Genomic DNA, 13112 nt, shown 5'->3' on the forward strand with positions numbered 1-13112 from the left:
GGGATGGAAGACCATGAGTGACGAGGAAGTCTCTTTGCTCTAGCGACTGAGGTGCCCTTCTCAACCCCCCTTCACAGAATTCAGTCCTGGCTGGCCTGAGAAAGCCCGTGTACTCCCCAAATAATGCTGCAGCTGCAGATAGAGCTGTTTTTTGTAGGTTTTGCTGGCACCAAATTAGGATAATGGCAGGAATCAGCTACAAGGCCATAACCGCTTATTTGCCTCATTAATCGCAAGGCTAAGCAGACTGTGCTGTTGTTTTGAATTGCTAAAATGCTTGTTAAAGGTTGCCGGAGAAAGTATTGTTGTAACCCATATAAGGCAAAGCAGTTTTACGTGGCTGATGTGTAATGCAAGAGAGATAAGGAGTATAAAGGTATGTGACTCTGCCTGCTCAGTGTGCAGGATTTGAGATTCTTTTCTCTCTGTACCTTCTTTAGAGCTCCAAATAAACTTTTCTGCTTCTCCACCCCATTGTGTTTATTGGGTTACACACACCAGGCAATGAACCCCTGCTGTTGCTTGCCTCTGGCACTGGGTGCCAGCAACATGTCTTTCACAGCATTGTGGGGGAAAGGCTTTTTAAAAACACTGAGCTTAGATGAAAGGTGTTGTTGGATCAACAGCTTTGAAGACTGAAGGCACCTCTTTAGTCTCAGCTAGAGCAGCGGTCAGTCACTCACTCACACACACCCCCTTTCTAGAGCACAGTGTTTGTGAGTGGGCCAAATTTGGGCTGTGCTGGGTGAGGACTGTGTGTTGCTCCTGTGTCCCAGAGGGTGAGAGCAAAGGCAGTGCTGTGATTGGGGAGGGTAAATGGCACTGGTCAGATAAGTATTAGCCTTACAGTTTATTTGTCCGACAAGCTCCTTTTGTCCAAAACCTGTTGAACTAGATTAAAAAAGGATAGAACCCCATAGCAAGCATATGGGGGTAGGATGTAAGAGTGGCTTGTTTTGCTGTTAATTGCTTTTCTCAGATCACTAGTCAGTCTACCTTTGCATACTTTGAATCCTTTACTCCCTTTATGGGTCGGATCTAAAGCTCACTGAAGTTTGTAGAAAAACTCCTATTGAGTCTCATGGTTATGGCCATACCTGCATGTATACCTATCTCCTCTGAGCAAAGGGTTAAAAAGCCAACAGGGGGAGCGGTGTAAATATTTCTTTAAACTGCACTGGAAGAATATAACCATACAAAACCTATACAACCAATTACAACAGGCAGTAATCCACTTCAACAGGAGATACAATAAAATTAAATTGAGCATCGGTATTAAAATGAAGTTCTGCTATGAAAAGTCATTACAAAAATGGCACCATGGAAGTTTGTGTTTCTTGCTCCTTTGTGACGTCCAGATCCAACTTGTCTGCTTTACAAGTAGAATGGTTTTCCCGACTACCATTCCTGCCTGGGATCCCAGAGGGACAATGGATTTGGATTGGTTCAAGTGCCACCAAAGATGAAGTTAGGACTTAACAAATGTTATTGATTACGTGAGAGTCAGAATGAATCATGCCCATTCTCTCAACTGTTCTGGCTCTGCATGGGTAGCAGGAGTAAACAGTAAAACCTTCTGACATTGAAGTTAACAGATCTGATTCAGACACACAACAGGGAGCGCACAGGTGGAGAAGATGATACCATTTTAAGTCACTTTTCAGAGCAGAACTGCAATCTAAGGCAACCCACACGCTAGGAATTTATAGTCTTACGATCTTGAGTGGGGATACTACAGAGCGTGCTTTGTGTGTGTGTGCACGCATGCATGTGCGTACAGTGGGCCTGCTCTTGGCTTTAGTATTTCATAGACAATGAAACTGAACCTTTAGGTCAGACAGGCGCGTTAGCATTCTTACTGGCCCTCCTAATTCTACCCCCCTTGGATAGTCCACATGTAAGAAGCCCATGGTGAGTTTTGTGGGCTGCTTGGTGAGTACAGACTGTTCAACCATCTCCCTCTGGGCCAGATTCACATCCGGTGAAAATGGATGTAGTTCCATTAAAGAGAGAGAGTGGAGCAATAACAATTTACACCTTCTGAGATGCCAACCCTGTTTCTCCCGGTAGCAGCTACTAAGAGGATCCTTTGACAGCAGCAGCATTGTCACCAGTGTTCCCAGTTAAGAGTGACACTCCTTTCAATACCTCACTCATCTCAGTGCTCCCCAGCCTCCAGCAGCAAAGAGCTATAGGAACTGGGTCTTTATAGGAAGCGAAAGAAAATTTAAGGGGTCCCTGGGAAAGGCTACTTAGGAATCAGCTGACGGGGAGGGAATATTCAGGTCCACCCTCTCCTCCACCCATCTTACCAGGAAGCACAAATGTAAGGTATTCTCATGGATATGGGGAGAGCAGGAAGCATATTCCCATCTGCCCCTCCTCTACCTCACAGAAATCATGGGGACATAGGAAGACTGAGCTCAAACTCCTTGCTCTGATTAGTGGTTTCCAAGAAGTGAGAGGTCTGTGCCTATTAGGGAAGGAGCAATAAAATGCAGACAATTTACCATACAACATCTGAAAGCTATAAATAGAAACATCTGGGAAGAAAACTAGGAATACACATTTTAACTGGAGTGAAATGCACAGGAAGCTTTTTGGAAGGACATAGAGCAAATAGGACAGATATTTTGCTAAAAAATACAGGGACTATCCCTTCTAAATAGGAGCAGCTGGCACAGAATACCAACTCCACCAAGTAAAGGAATGGATAGGGTAGCAGGGCTAATTTAGTGACAGTTCACATTGGGTCTAGGCTTCCTAGGCTAGCTGCTCACCATTAGAGAGGGAGATGGCTTTTGGGACCCGTGTCCATGCAGTGACATTATATTGCCCTGCACTAAAACTAAATATACTGGCATGCACCTCATTGTCTCTATCAAAGGGCACGAAAAACTTTGCTTCTGAAGGTATCGCTTCTGAATTCAGTGGACATACAAATCTTCAAGTATACACGAGAATGTGCTGGACACAACATCCAATGATCAGTCTCCAACCTGCCCTCAAGACATGTAACTGTGTCACATCAAAACCGAAAATATTTCATGGTAAGCCATCTATGCATCTCTTCTCTCTTTCTCTCCCCATATCTTTGATCCCCAAATGTTGCCCCAGACATTGGTCCATAAGATAAATACAACACTGTCTTCAAGCACCGTGGGCTCTGCAGGGACAAAGGAGAAGCCTCCGCCTCACTGAATCTCAGCTTCTAACTTATCCTCCACAGCACATCAGGCCCATCAGTCACAACAGATCTGAGCAGGTCTTTGGCAATATGTGGACAGCTGGAGGGATGGGCAGGAAGCCAGTGTCACATGAAAGAGGTTGGAATCTTGCTGCAGATGTGTGTTACAGTATTGTCACAACAGTCCCCATGGGTTTCAGTATGAATTGGGAAAGGTTAAAATTCATCCTTGGTATTCACAAGATGATGTAGGGGGCTACCTGGTATCATGTGATCCTTCAGCAACTGGTCACATGAACCTCTCTGGCCACCAAGCAGTTCATCTGTAGAGTGCATAACAGTGTGGTCCTCCAGTAGGCCGGCTTCCACTGCATGGTGCCTAAGTCTTTTGTTACCCACAAGCCCTTGCATTCGCAGGTATCCCTGCTGACAAAAGGGAGGCAGCTTCCGGTGAGTCAGAGCAAACAGGAAACAGGACTCTACAAATAAAAACAAAAAAAGATTATGTAGAGATGCTCCGTAAATGCTTAATAATTCAGGGTCTCCCAACAAGTCAATCATTCGGAACCAAAAAAATAAAGGTCAGGGACAGTGACAGCACTTCGCCAGCAAGCACCCTGACTTGATTAATCCAGAGTAATTAACTGTCTCCCGCAGAATCTGTAAATTCAGAGACGGAGGAACAGAATTTGAGGTCGAAACCTGGTTCTTCAATTTGGTAGCTCAGAGGTGCTTCTCTCTATGGCCCCATGAAATTCATATATAGGTTTCCCAACCCAGGAGGTGAGAGACTAGTTTTCCAGCTTTGGTATCACAGAGTTCTCATCTCTCATTCCACAAGCTGTCCCTACTGTTTCCAACTGAAAGCAGCTGTGGTGCTTGTCAGCACAAATCTCATTTCAGATGGAGGAGTGGGGAAGCTGCAGCCTGTGGGGTATTGAATCAAGACCTAGCATACACTCCCAGGAGAGAGGACCTGCCAAGGGGCACCCTGCTGTCCCTCTGCTTCTTGGGGCAATTAAGATCATAGGCTATTTTGGAATGGGTGAGCTCCTGATATGACCCAGCACTTCTTCCTGTTTCATGGAGTGCATCCAACTAGTAGTAAGATTTCCCAGCTGCCCAGTAGTCAGAGGGATCTTTCATGTTAACTAAACTGTTGGCCTGCTACTGTCCTATCTGAGTCAGATGCGTCTCCAAACCCCCATTGCCAGCTAGCGTCCAGCTTACCTGCAAAGAAGCTGCGCAGGTCAGTTTCCAGACAATTCTCCAGGAAGCGTCTAAGTGGGAGGATATGGGCATTTGGGGCAGTCCAGTCTGTCAGGAAATCCTCCACAATATGATGGACAGCATCTGGGCGGGGGAGAGGCCAGTCTGGAGGACAGAGCCTCATCTCACGCTCTGTTGACAGAACAGATCATATTAACAAAGGAGAAAATGTGCTTTTGTCCTCCTTTTCCAGAATCAAAATGGAATTCGGAAGAGCTCAAGGAGATGGGATGTTAACACTGCAACAGCTATTCCAGCTTCCACTCCTGGCCCCCTAACTTGCAACACTGCACCTCGTTCTGATCTGCAGCATGAATCTCAGCTATTCCAGTCCTGGACTGACTCTCAGCTCTGTCAATGCCCCTCACTCCTGGCCCTGCAGCATCCCCTGCTTTTCCAATCCCGGATGGACGCGGGGGCGCGCGCACACACACACACACACACACACACACACACGACACCCACCATTACTATTTTAGCTCTGATTCCTCTGAACCAGCCAGTCATGCCAAACTGTGCTTAGGCTTTATGTTATTATTAACCAAATTCACTTCCCTTGTGACCCATGCCAGAATCTGAAGCTAAGTCTCTGGAGGTGAAATGTCAACACTCTAATCTTTGGATCCTCCTAGGGAAATTCATTGTGTGCATTTTTATTTGCTTTGATGTTACGCTGCTTTTAAATCTTGCTCTTGGCTTCCTTCATCAGAGCTGGGGGTTCTCCTGTCAGTATATGATGTCTCAGAGATGGGTAAACCACAGGAGAGCAGTTGACTTTTGGCAACAACACTAGGCACCGCAGTACTTACACAACTCAGAAGTCACATGGCACCAGACAAAGGAAAACCATGCACATCGCTTCCATGGGATACCGGATTCTTCTGGACAGTTGAAATGTTTCCTCAACACCCCTTTTCTGGAACCAAACTTGAGGTTTCAACCACCATCTAGCCACTTGTCACAGTTTCAGGGTAAACACACCTGTATTTCCCTCTCTGTGGTCCCTCGAGGGCACCCACTTAAAGATTTCGGTCTCCCAACTCCCACCTCTCCTGGGCAGTCTCACTCAGTTCTGACCGGGGTTTTTAGGCTGCACAGCAACTTGATCTCCACTGCAATATCTCCAGAAAGCCAGTCTGCCCAAATAGCCAGCATCTGCACTTTGCCTTCTCTCTGAGGGCTATTACCAGTGTATTGCCAGCAGTTACAAGTCACTACACAGCTCCCTCCAAGCAATCACATTTATTCTGAAGGTAAAAGCATTACAGAGAAAGCACATAAAGACAATAAAAGAACCTACACACATGCTTAAGAGCCTACCAGAGGTCACCCCCGAACTCCCAACACAGGACTCTGGTAGATGTCAGTTCTTCAAACCCCACAACTGGGTTTTTCCTGTGGTTACCCGTTCATATCAGTCTTTAGACCAGAATGAAGGCCCTGAATCGGTTTAAGCTTGGGCTATTTATCCAAAAGTCCTTTATTTGTCTGTTGGTCAGTGGATTTGAACCAGACTATGTGAGCCTTCCCAGGAAGTGTTACTTCTCTAGAAATGTTATAATCAGTGATTTCCCTAAATCCTCCTCTACTGTGTTCACTTCCTGGAGGAGCTGTTGTAGCTCTTCTCTATCACACCCTTCCATGGAGCGTATACAATACTTGGCCCACAATGATACATAAACCATTTATGCACTTAATACAACTGGTCTCCCAAAGATATTGCAGGAAGTTGCCATATCTGACGTGACTTCTGTCTTCTGGATGACTGAAGAGCAGCGCTGATGAGTTCTACAGAAACTTCCCTTCCCTCTTCCATTTCTTTATTTTGTATTCTTATTATTTTTACTACTGTAGGGCCTAAGGGCCCTAGACATAGACCAGGACTTCACTGTGCCAGGTGCTGTACAAACAGACGATCCCTGACCCAAGAGGCTTACAAGGGTCAGACAAAAGACAACAAATGAATATACATAGATGGGGTGGGTGGGTTACAAGTACACCATTAGCACCTACAGTAGTGGCTAGTATACCACAGGGGAGCAACTTCAAAGAAGCAGGGGAAGTTGTCTAGGATAGACTCAAAATTCCCTCTTGTCCTGAACCATCCTTAACTTTCCATCTTGTATATATGGGATAATCAGGATACAAGGGTGAGGAGGGCTGCTTGTCAGCTTACCTGTGGGGAGTCGTTTGTAGTAATAAATAACAGGATGCAGGAAGTTAGACTGCCAGGCATGTTGTGCCTCCCCCACTGCTCGGTTGTAGTAGAAGACATCCTTGTCAGCCCCAGAAAAATTCTTCCCATACTCCATGATGACAACAAAGAGCCCGTTGTGGGCCTTTCTCCCTGTGTGCAATTCCAGCTCTGCCAGGATCCCGACTGGATACTCCTCCAGGTACTCAAATGCTGTGGCATTTCTAGGAGCCACAACCACATTCATGAGATCTTTCTACAAGGAACAATCTAACCAGCCAACAAGGGATTAAGGCAAATACATAGCACCCAATATATCCTCATAGGCTGAGGCCAATAAACGGTCATCAGATGGTAATGACTTTCAGTCATTATCCATCCAATTTGGACCAGACCTAGTGATGTAGGGATTTAAAAAGCTCAGTATCCTATTACAAGTCTCTATTATTTCCAGACAAAGGGACCCTTCTCCCCAGGGCTTAAATTCAGCCAAAGCCATCCGGTGCAGAGTCCTGGCGTACCCCATGGGGCTGGAGCCCCGAGCCCTGGGGCTCCGGGAAATATTTAAGCCCTGCTTCTCCCCATCCAAAACTGAGACAGCATATCTCATTGAAAGCTTTTCACCAGGGACATTCAAAGGGGAATCTAGGAATACAGTTTTGACTTCAGCAGGAGGTTTTGGTTTGTTTTAGCCCCCAAAGAGAAGGGACTTATTGATGAATCAGAGGGAATAATTACTCACTCACTCTCTCAGCAGAATGATGTCACCCAAGACACTGAACATCTGGTAGAGTCCAGACGCCTCATTCACCCGTTTGATGATGGAATTTGTCAGTTGTGTAATGGGGTAGACTGATGCTGGCCAGGGGACTCCGTGATGACGATGTTCCAACAAGTGATGGACAGCACGAGCTAAGACAGCAAGTCAAGAAAGAAAAGGCTCACTTTAAAATACAGCTCATACTTTTAAGATACTGAATCGCACAACAAGGAGACACATACAAGCAACATCATGACACACAAGATAGATTCTAGACTATAGCAAATCATGTGATCTCCACCTCAGCCAATCAGCACTAAGAATTCTCCCTAGGGTCACTCACACCCTGAGTGGACAGTCCTCAGAAAGCTGAGGTGATCCTAACCGGCTAGGAAGTAGGGGAGTTCTCTTAATGAATCATTTCATTAAGAGTGGCAGTCTCTCTCAAGTATAAGAATTTTCAAAAAATATTAAGGCCTCTGCCCAAAACTCTGCTCCATAAAACAGACCTCTCACCCACAACCAGTCACAAGACAATATACCTGATGGCAAGAACTTATGTATTGTGTTATATAAATAAGAGGTAGAAGGCAAGAGATAGGAAGACAAACTCACAAACAAAGACAAAAAACAAAAAATGACATAACAGATATGGGCCAAAAATCTTTTCCACAGCCTGTCCTTCACCCCATACCTTGCTATGCAATCACAAACTGGATATATCACATTCTCACAATGAGGACTGTGTGATATACTAAAGACTGAAGGTGATCTAGTAACATTCACTAATCCACTACTAGCCAGTGAATTGTTCCGTCCCACCTCAGCCCTTCTTTCCCAACTTTTGCCCATTCTGTACATCCAACGCTCACTTGTATATCGGAATCCATGGATAAAGCCCCCAGCAGATTTCCTGAAGTCGATAGAGTGGCTAGCAGCGCCCAGAACAAAGAGCCCCAGGGTGCCTCTTGACTCATAACTGGGTTTGATCAGAGGATACTTCTTCTTATTCCCTTTCCCTGGCATCAGCCTAAGAGATCTGGGTGCACAAAAGAGCAGATTAAGCCAGTCAGGAAGGGGAGATTTGAGGGTAGGTGGCTGAGCGTGTCTGGAGGGGCATAGGCTATGCTCTGGTCATTTTGAAAGATCTTGCTTCCTGCTTCCACTGCCCTCAGAAGGTTTTGTTCCTTCTCCAGCCAGGAGCACACAGGGAATTTTATTAGAAACCAAGAGTATCCATTTTAAGGTGGTTTTGGGTGGGGTCATATTTGGGTCTGAGCCACTTGACACAGTAACAACCCGTTTAAGAGGAAAGCAGAGTTACTGATATCATTTCCAGTCTGTATTATGAGATAAGCCAAGGCAGAGAGTGATGAGGATATGTGCTGAGGATGAAGACTAGAAAAAAGCTTCACTGTATGGATCTGTATCTGTACACCATGGATGCAGTCACCAGCTGACAATACTCACAGGACATCAGGGACTCAGGGCCTTCAGCTCCAGAGACATAGGCCTCTCCCCAGGGAGTCAAGGAAGCAGGTTTACAAATTCAAACTCCTCCACTCACTCAGGTCTGACATCCCATCTGTTAGAGGGCAGTGGTACATGCTCTCTCACACACCCACATACATAATCCACTTTCTCTGTTCCTGCCTCCTCCAGGCCCTGGTTCACCCTCACCTGTTGTAAATGGAGAAGTCAAACTTCCAACCCAGGCAGCGGATGACACGGTCGTAGGGTGCCCGGGTGGCAAAGTTGTCCAGCTCATCCTGTGGGAGAGTGATGGATTCTGCACCTGCACTGCTGTTGCTGTTCTCCAGATAGAATTTGAGAGTGATGTGCAGCTTCCCTTTCTTATCCTTGACAATAGCCAGATCTTCCAAGTCACCCTCCAGTAGCCCGTCCAAAGACTTCAGCTGGTATGTATCTAGAAGGCCATTGTTAATCGCTCTGAGAAACAGGGAGAATATAAGAAAGAGGAGGCATCTGGGGTTCAAAAACTGCTCCTGGAAACATGACAAGTTTATTACGCATCCTCCAATTCTGTCCCAAAGCACACTATACCTATCTCACAATTGGTGCCTTTTGTGTCTGTGGGAATTTGGTGCTGGTGAGACATGCCAGACTGACAGTGCTGGAGACAGACATCCTTTATGTACCACCCAAGCAGGTACAATGTAGATAGTGGCAGTACACGTTTCCTCCAGACTGCCTCACCAGTACACCTCACAGCAATAAAAGGAGAGCTCAGTCTCCATTCTATCTATGACCCCCATTCCCAGAGTATCTGAGTGTTTCATGGTCATTAAGGTGTTCATCGTCCCAACACCCTTGTGAAGTAGGGCAGTGCTATTATCCCCATTTTACAGATGGGGAAGCGAGGCACAGACTAAACTTGCTCAAGGTCACGCATGGCATCTGTGGCAGAGAAAGAAATTGAACCTGGGTCTCCCGAGCTAGGGCCCTAACCACTGGACTATCCTTCCGTGGTCCAGTCAATCCTGGGCCTCCCGTCTGAGGTAGCAAGCAAGGGGCCAATTAGTGATTGTAATGATGACAGATTTTATGATTTGTTTCCATTAGGAACTGTCAGAGACTCTCCCTACCAACTCATTTCACAGCCATGAAATAGACAACTTTCAGTAACTGCAAACCTGGGCTGGATTAAAACATAGGCCTACAGGTGAAAGGGCCCATATCCCCTTACTCATCCTCCAAGCTATTAGTCTGCTGTACCAGTCCTAACGGCCAGTCTCACCAGACAATGGCAATTTCACTTGGTTAATATTCAATTCACATTAAAACCATGAAGGAGAGCAGCCTCATACCTTAAATCTCCAACATAGTGGGTGGCCCAAGAGAGGCGAACGCGGGAGCGGCTCACCATGTGTATGAAATTGGTGACGCCCAGAATGTTCTCGGCGGTCTCAAAGGCAGAGTTCCCCCGACCCAAGATCAACACAGTCTGGCCAGCAAAGTTCTCTGGGTTGATGGACACAGATTCATAGCCCTCAACATATTCCGAGCCAGGGAAGTTTACCACATTGGGAACCCATGTTCCAGTGGCTACCAACAATAGGCTGCAAAGAGACATGATAAGAAAGCACTGTCAACATTAGGGAATATAGGAATTGCCACATAAGATCTCATCCGCCATCTCACCTCCTGTAGTACAGGATTACACTACTGCTACCTTGTTCAGTGTAATATTCTGCAGCCTGCCATACTGAAGCAGCTGTTTAATGCATTTTTACTGCTCAGTACTATACAGCATGGGTGGAAGCATCTTCCCTACTTCAGTTAGTGGTCTGCTTATTCTCCATACCAGGAGGGTCAATAACCCTTGTAATTTTATTCTAGCAAAGGCCATTGCAGATGCTATACGTAAGTGTCTAATCTTCAACTCTCCCTAAGCTTTTCGTATTAAAAAACTAATGCCAGTGAGTTTCACAGGTTAACTATATGGTGCATGAAAAGTATTTCCTTCTACACATTTGAAATGTGTTGCCTTTCAATACAGTATATGGCGTGCTCCCTGTCATTTTATTATGGGACAGAAAATATCTCAATTAAAAAAAAAAGATGATAATAAGATAAGCAGAATCATCTCACAGGCCATCTGTTCCAACTGTTATTTAATGTTAGGGCAACATCTAAGAGTTGGAAAGGAATATTGGGTAATCCTGACTGGCAACACTATCTGCTGTTCCAGTTCTGAGCTGTCCACACAACTCTATGACAGCATCTCTTCCTAACTGGTAGCAACCCATTATTCCAGTTCTGCCCAAATCCATCCTTCAGACAATGCACCTCAGACCTGACCTGCTAGTCCAGTTCTGGGCTCCTAAAGAGCATCTGGAAACATATAATAGGGTTTAGAATACAATCATCTCAGACTCAAAACGTTCATGGCTTTATGCCCAAATGGTTGTTTACTGAAACTGCTTTACCACGGGAATAGAAATAACACCTGTCAGCACTTCAAACTTCTGCAGTGTGATGTTGCTCAAGGAAGGTGGCACTTTTTCAAAAATAATGTCATGTCACCTACAACCAACAGGTAGCTACGTACTAGGCTCGTGGAAAGCTGCATAGCCGACCAGGCCCACTTTGCTGGTTACCTGCATCTGTAGTCCTGGCTGTTATGGTCTGTAAGAATGAAGTAATGGCCATTCCATGCCTGTGAGTCCCTCTCCAGTCTCACATGGATGATGGCAGTGTTGTACTGAACCCGGAGCTCCAACATGGAAGCAAAGTCTTCAAGGTAATGCACCATGGTGTCAGCCTCAGGGAAGAAGTCATGAGAGTAGTGTTGGAAAAGCAGTCGGCTGTCATGGCTGAGAAGGGAGTTCCAGTCATGGCGAAGATTGAACTCGCTGTTGGACTTGCCAGTGTGTCGTTTGTTGATGCTGATGAGCTTGCGATGGCGTGGATAAAGGGCAAAGAAGCTGCCAGGTGCATGGCTACGCTCAAAGACCACATAGTCCCGGCCTGCACGCTGGAGGAAATAGGCCATCTGCAAGCCTGAGGGGCCAGCACCAATGATGCAATAGTCGTGGTGTGGAAGGGCAGAGGCACTGTCAGTGCAGGAAGAGCCCAAGTAGAAGGCAAAGGTTAGGAGCAGGCCCCATGGACACTGGGCGGCAGGTGGGGCCATCATGGGAACAGCGAGGCCAGCTCTGTTGAAAACGAAATCCAGGCACAAGATACTTGCAAGAGCCCGGTGGGGCTACAGGTAAGTCACTCCAGCGCTCAGCTTTGGGGTGAATCCACCTTGGTGCCAGCACTGCAGGCCCACCAGGCGCTGCTATGGATGCGCCTAGTCCACAGCTCGCCACCTCCTTGCCCAGTCTCTGGCGCTAAACCCTTTCTCCTCCCTGGTACTCCTCCATCTTGGTAGGCCCCACATGACCGGGGGTCACAGCCCCCAAAATAGGGAACAGGGACACCCTAAGTGAACTCCCCCCAACTCAAAGGGAAAAGGGGGTATCAGACACACTGCCCCACACCACCGCAGCCAATGGGGAACAGGGATGTGAAGCCTCCAGCCAGTGGGGTGAATCACCCCCTTGCCCCACTCCATCCCAGCCAATGGGGTGCCAGTGCTCCGCTAAGCTCCCTCAATGGGGACAGGTGACCCGACCCCACCCTCACCCCTGGCCAATGGGCGCGACCCCACTGACCCTCCCCCACTCCCACCCAATAAGGAAAGAGGCGTGACCGGCGTCCGTGGGATGCGCCACATGTGACGTATTGACGCACCTAACACGTCGGGCTGTAGCCAATCGATCCAGGCAGGTCCCGTCCGGCTGCCCCGTAAACACCAAACTCGGACTATAGAGCCCCGGCGGCTGCGGTCCTCCTGCGGCGGATAGACTATACCCCACCAACGAGAGAAGTTGCAAGAGCGGCTATTCCTCCCGAGGGAGAGGCGGGCACTGAGATCGGATCGGCGCTACTCAGCTGCCCGGCGGAGCCGAGTCACGTGATGTAGGAGACGCGCTCCCTGTCAGCCGGGCTGTCGCCCCCGTGTCACGTGTCGGGGGTGAAGCTGCCCAGCAGGAGTCTTAAAGGGACAGGCCCAGATGAATTCCCCCCGCTGGCTGGGAGCTGAGCCAGGCCAGGCAGAGCCCAGGGTGCCCGGGGTGGGGGATGAGCCCCAGGGCCAGGAGGTGCCCGTGTGGGCGCCTGCCTGGGGCACT

At 47.4% G+C, this 13112-nt stretch overlaps 1 protein-coding gene across 1 annotated transcript; it reads right to left on the minus strand.

Moving 5' to 3' along the window:
- Window positions 1-1149: 1149 nt before the first annotated feature.
- FOXRED2 (FAD dependent oxidoreductase domain containing 2) lies at window positions 1150-13112 on the minus strand. The gene is made up of 9 exons (XM_073325125.1): window positions 12673-13112; window positions 11532-12089; window positions 10239-10490; window positions 9091-9360; window positions 8283-8449; window positions 7397-7562; window positions 6633-6874; window positions 4418-4588; window positions 1150-3666 (listed from the first exon to the last, which is right to left on the minus strand). The coding sequence occupies exons 2-9, from the start codon at window positions 12068-12070 to the stop codon at window positions 3404-3406; spliced, it is 2070 nt and encodes a 689-aa protein (XP_073181226.1). The 5' UTR covers window positions 12071-12089; window positions 12673-13112; the 3' UTR covers window positions 1150-3403.

This window comes from Lepidochelys kempii, chromosome 1 (genome assembly GCF_965140265.1).
Source record: "Lepidochelys kempii isolate rLepKem1 chromosome 1, rLepKem1.hap2, whole genome shotgun sequence".
NCBI lineage: Eukaryota > Metazoa > Chordata > Testudines > Cheloniidae > Lepidochelys > Lepidochelys kempii.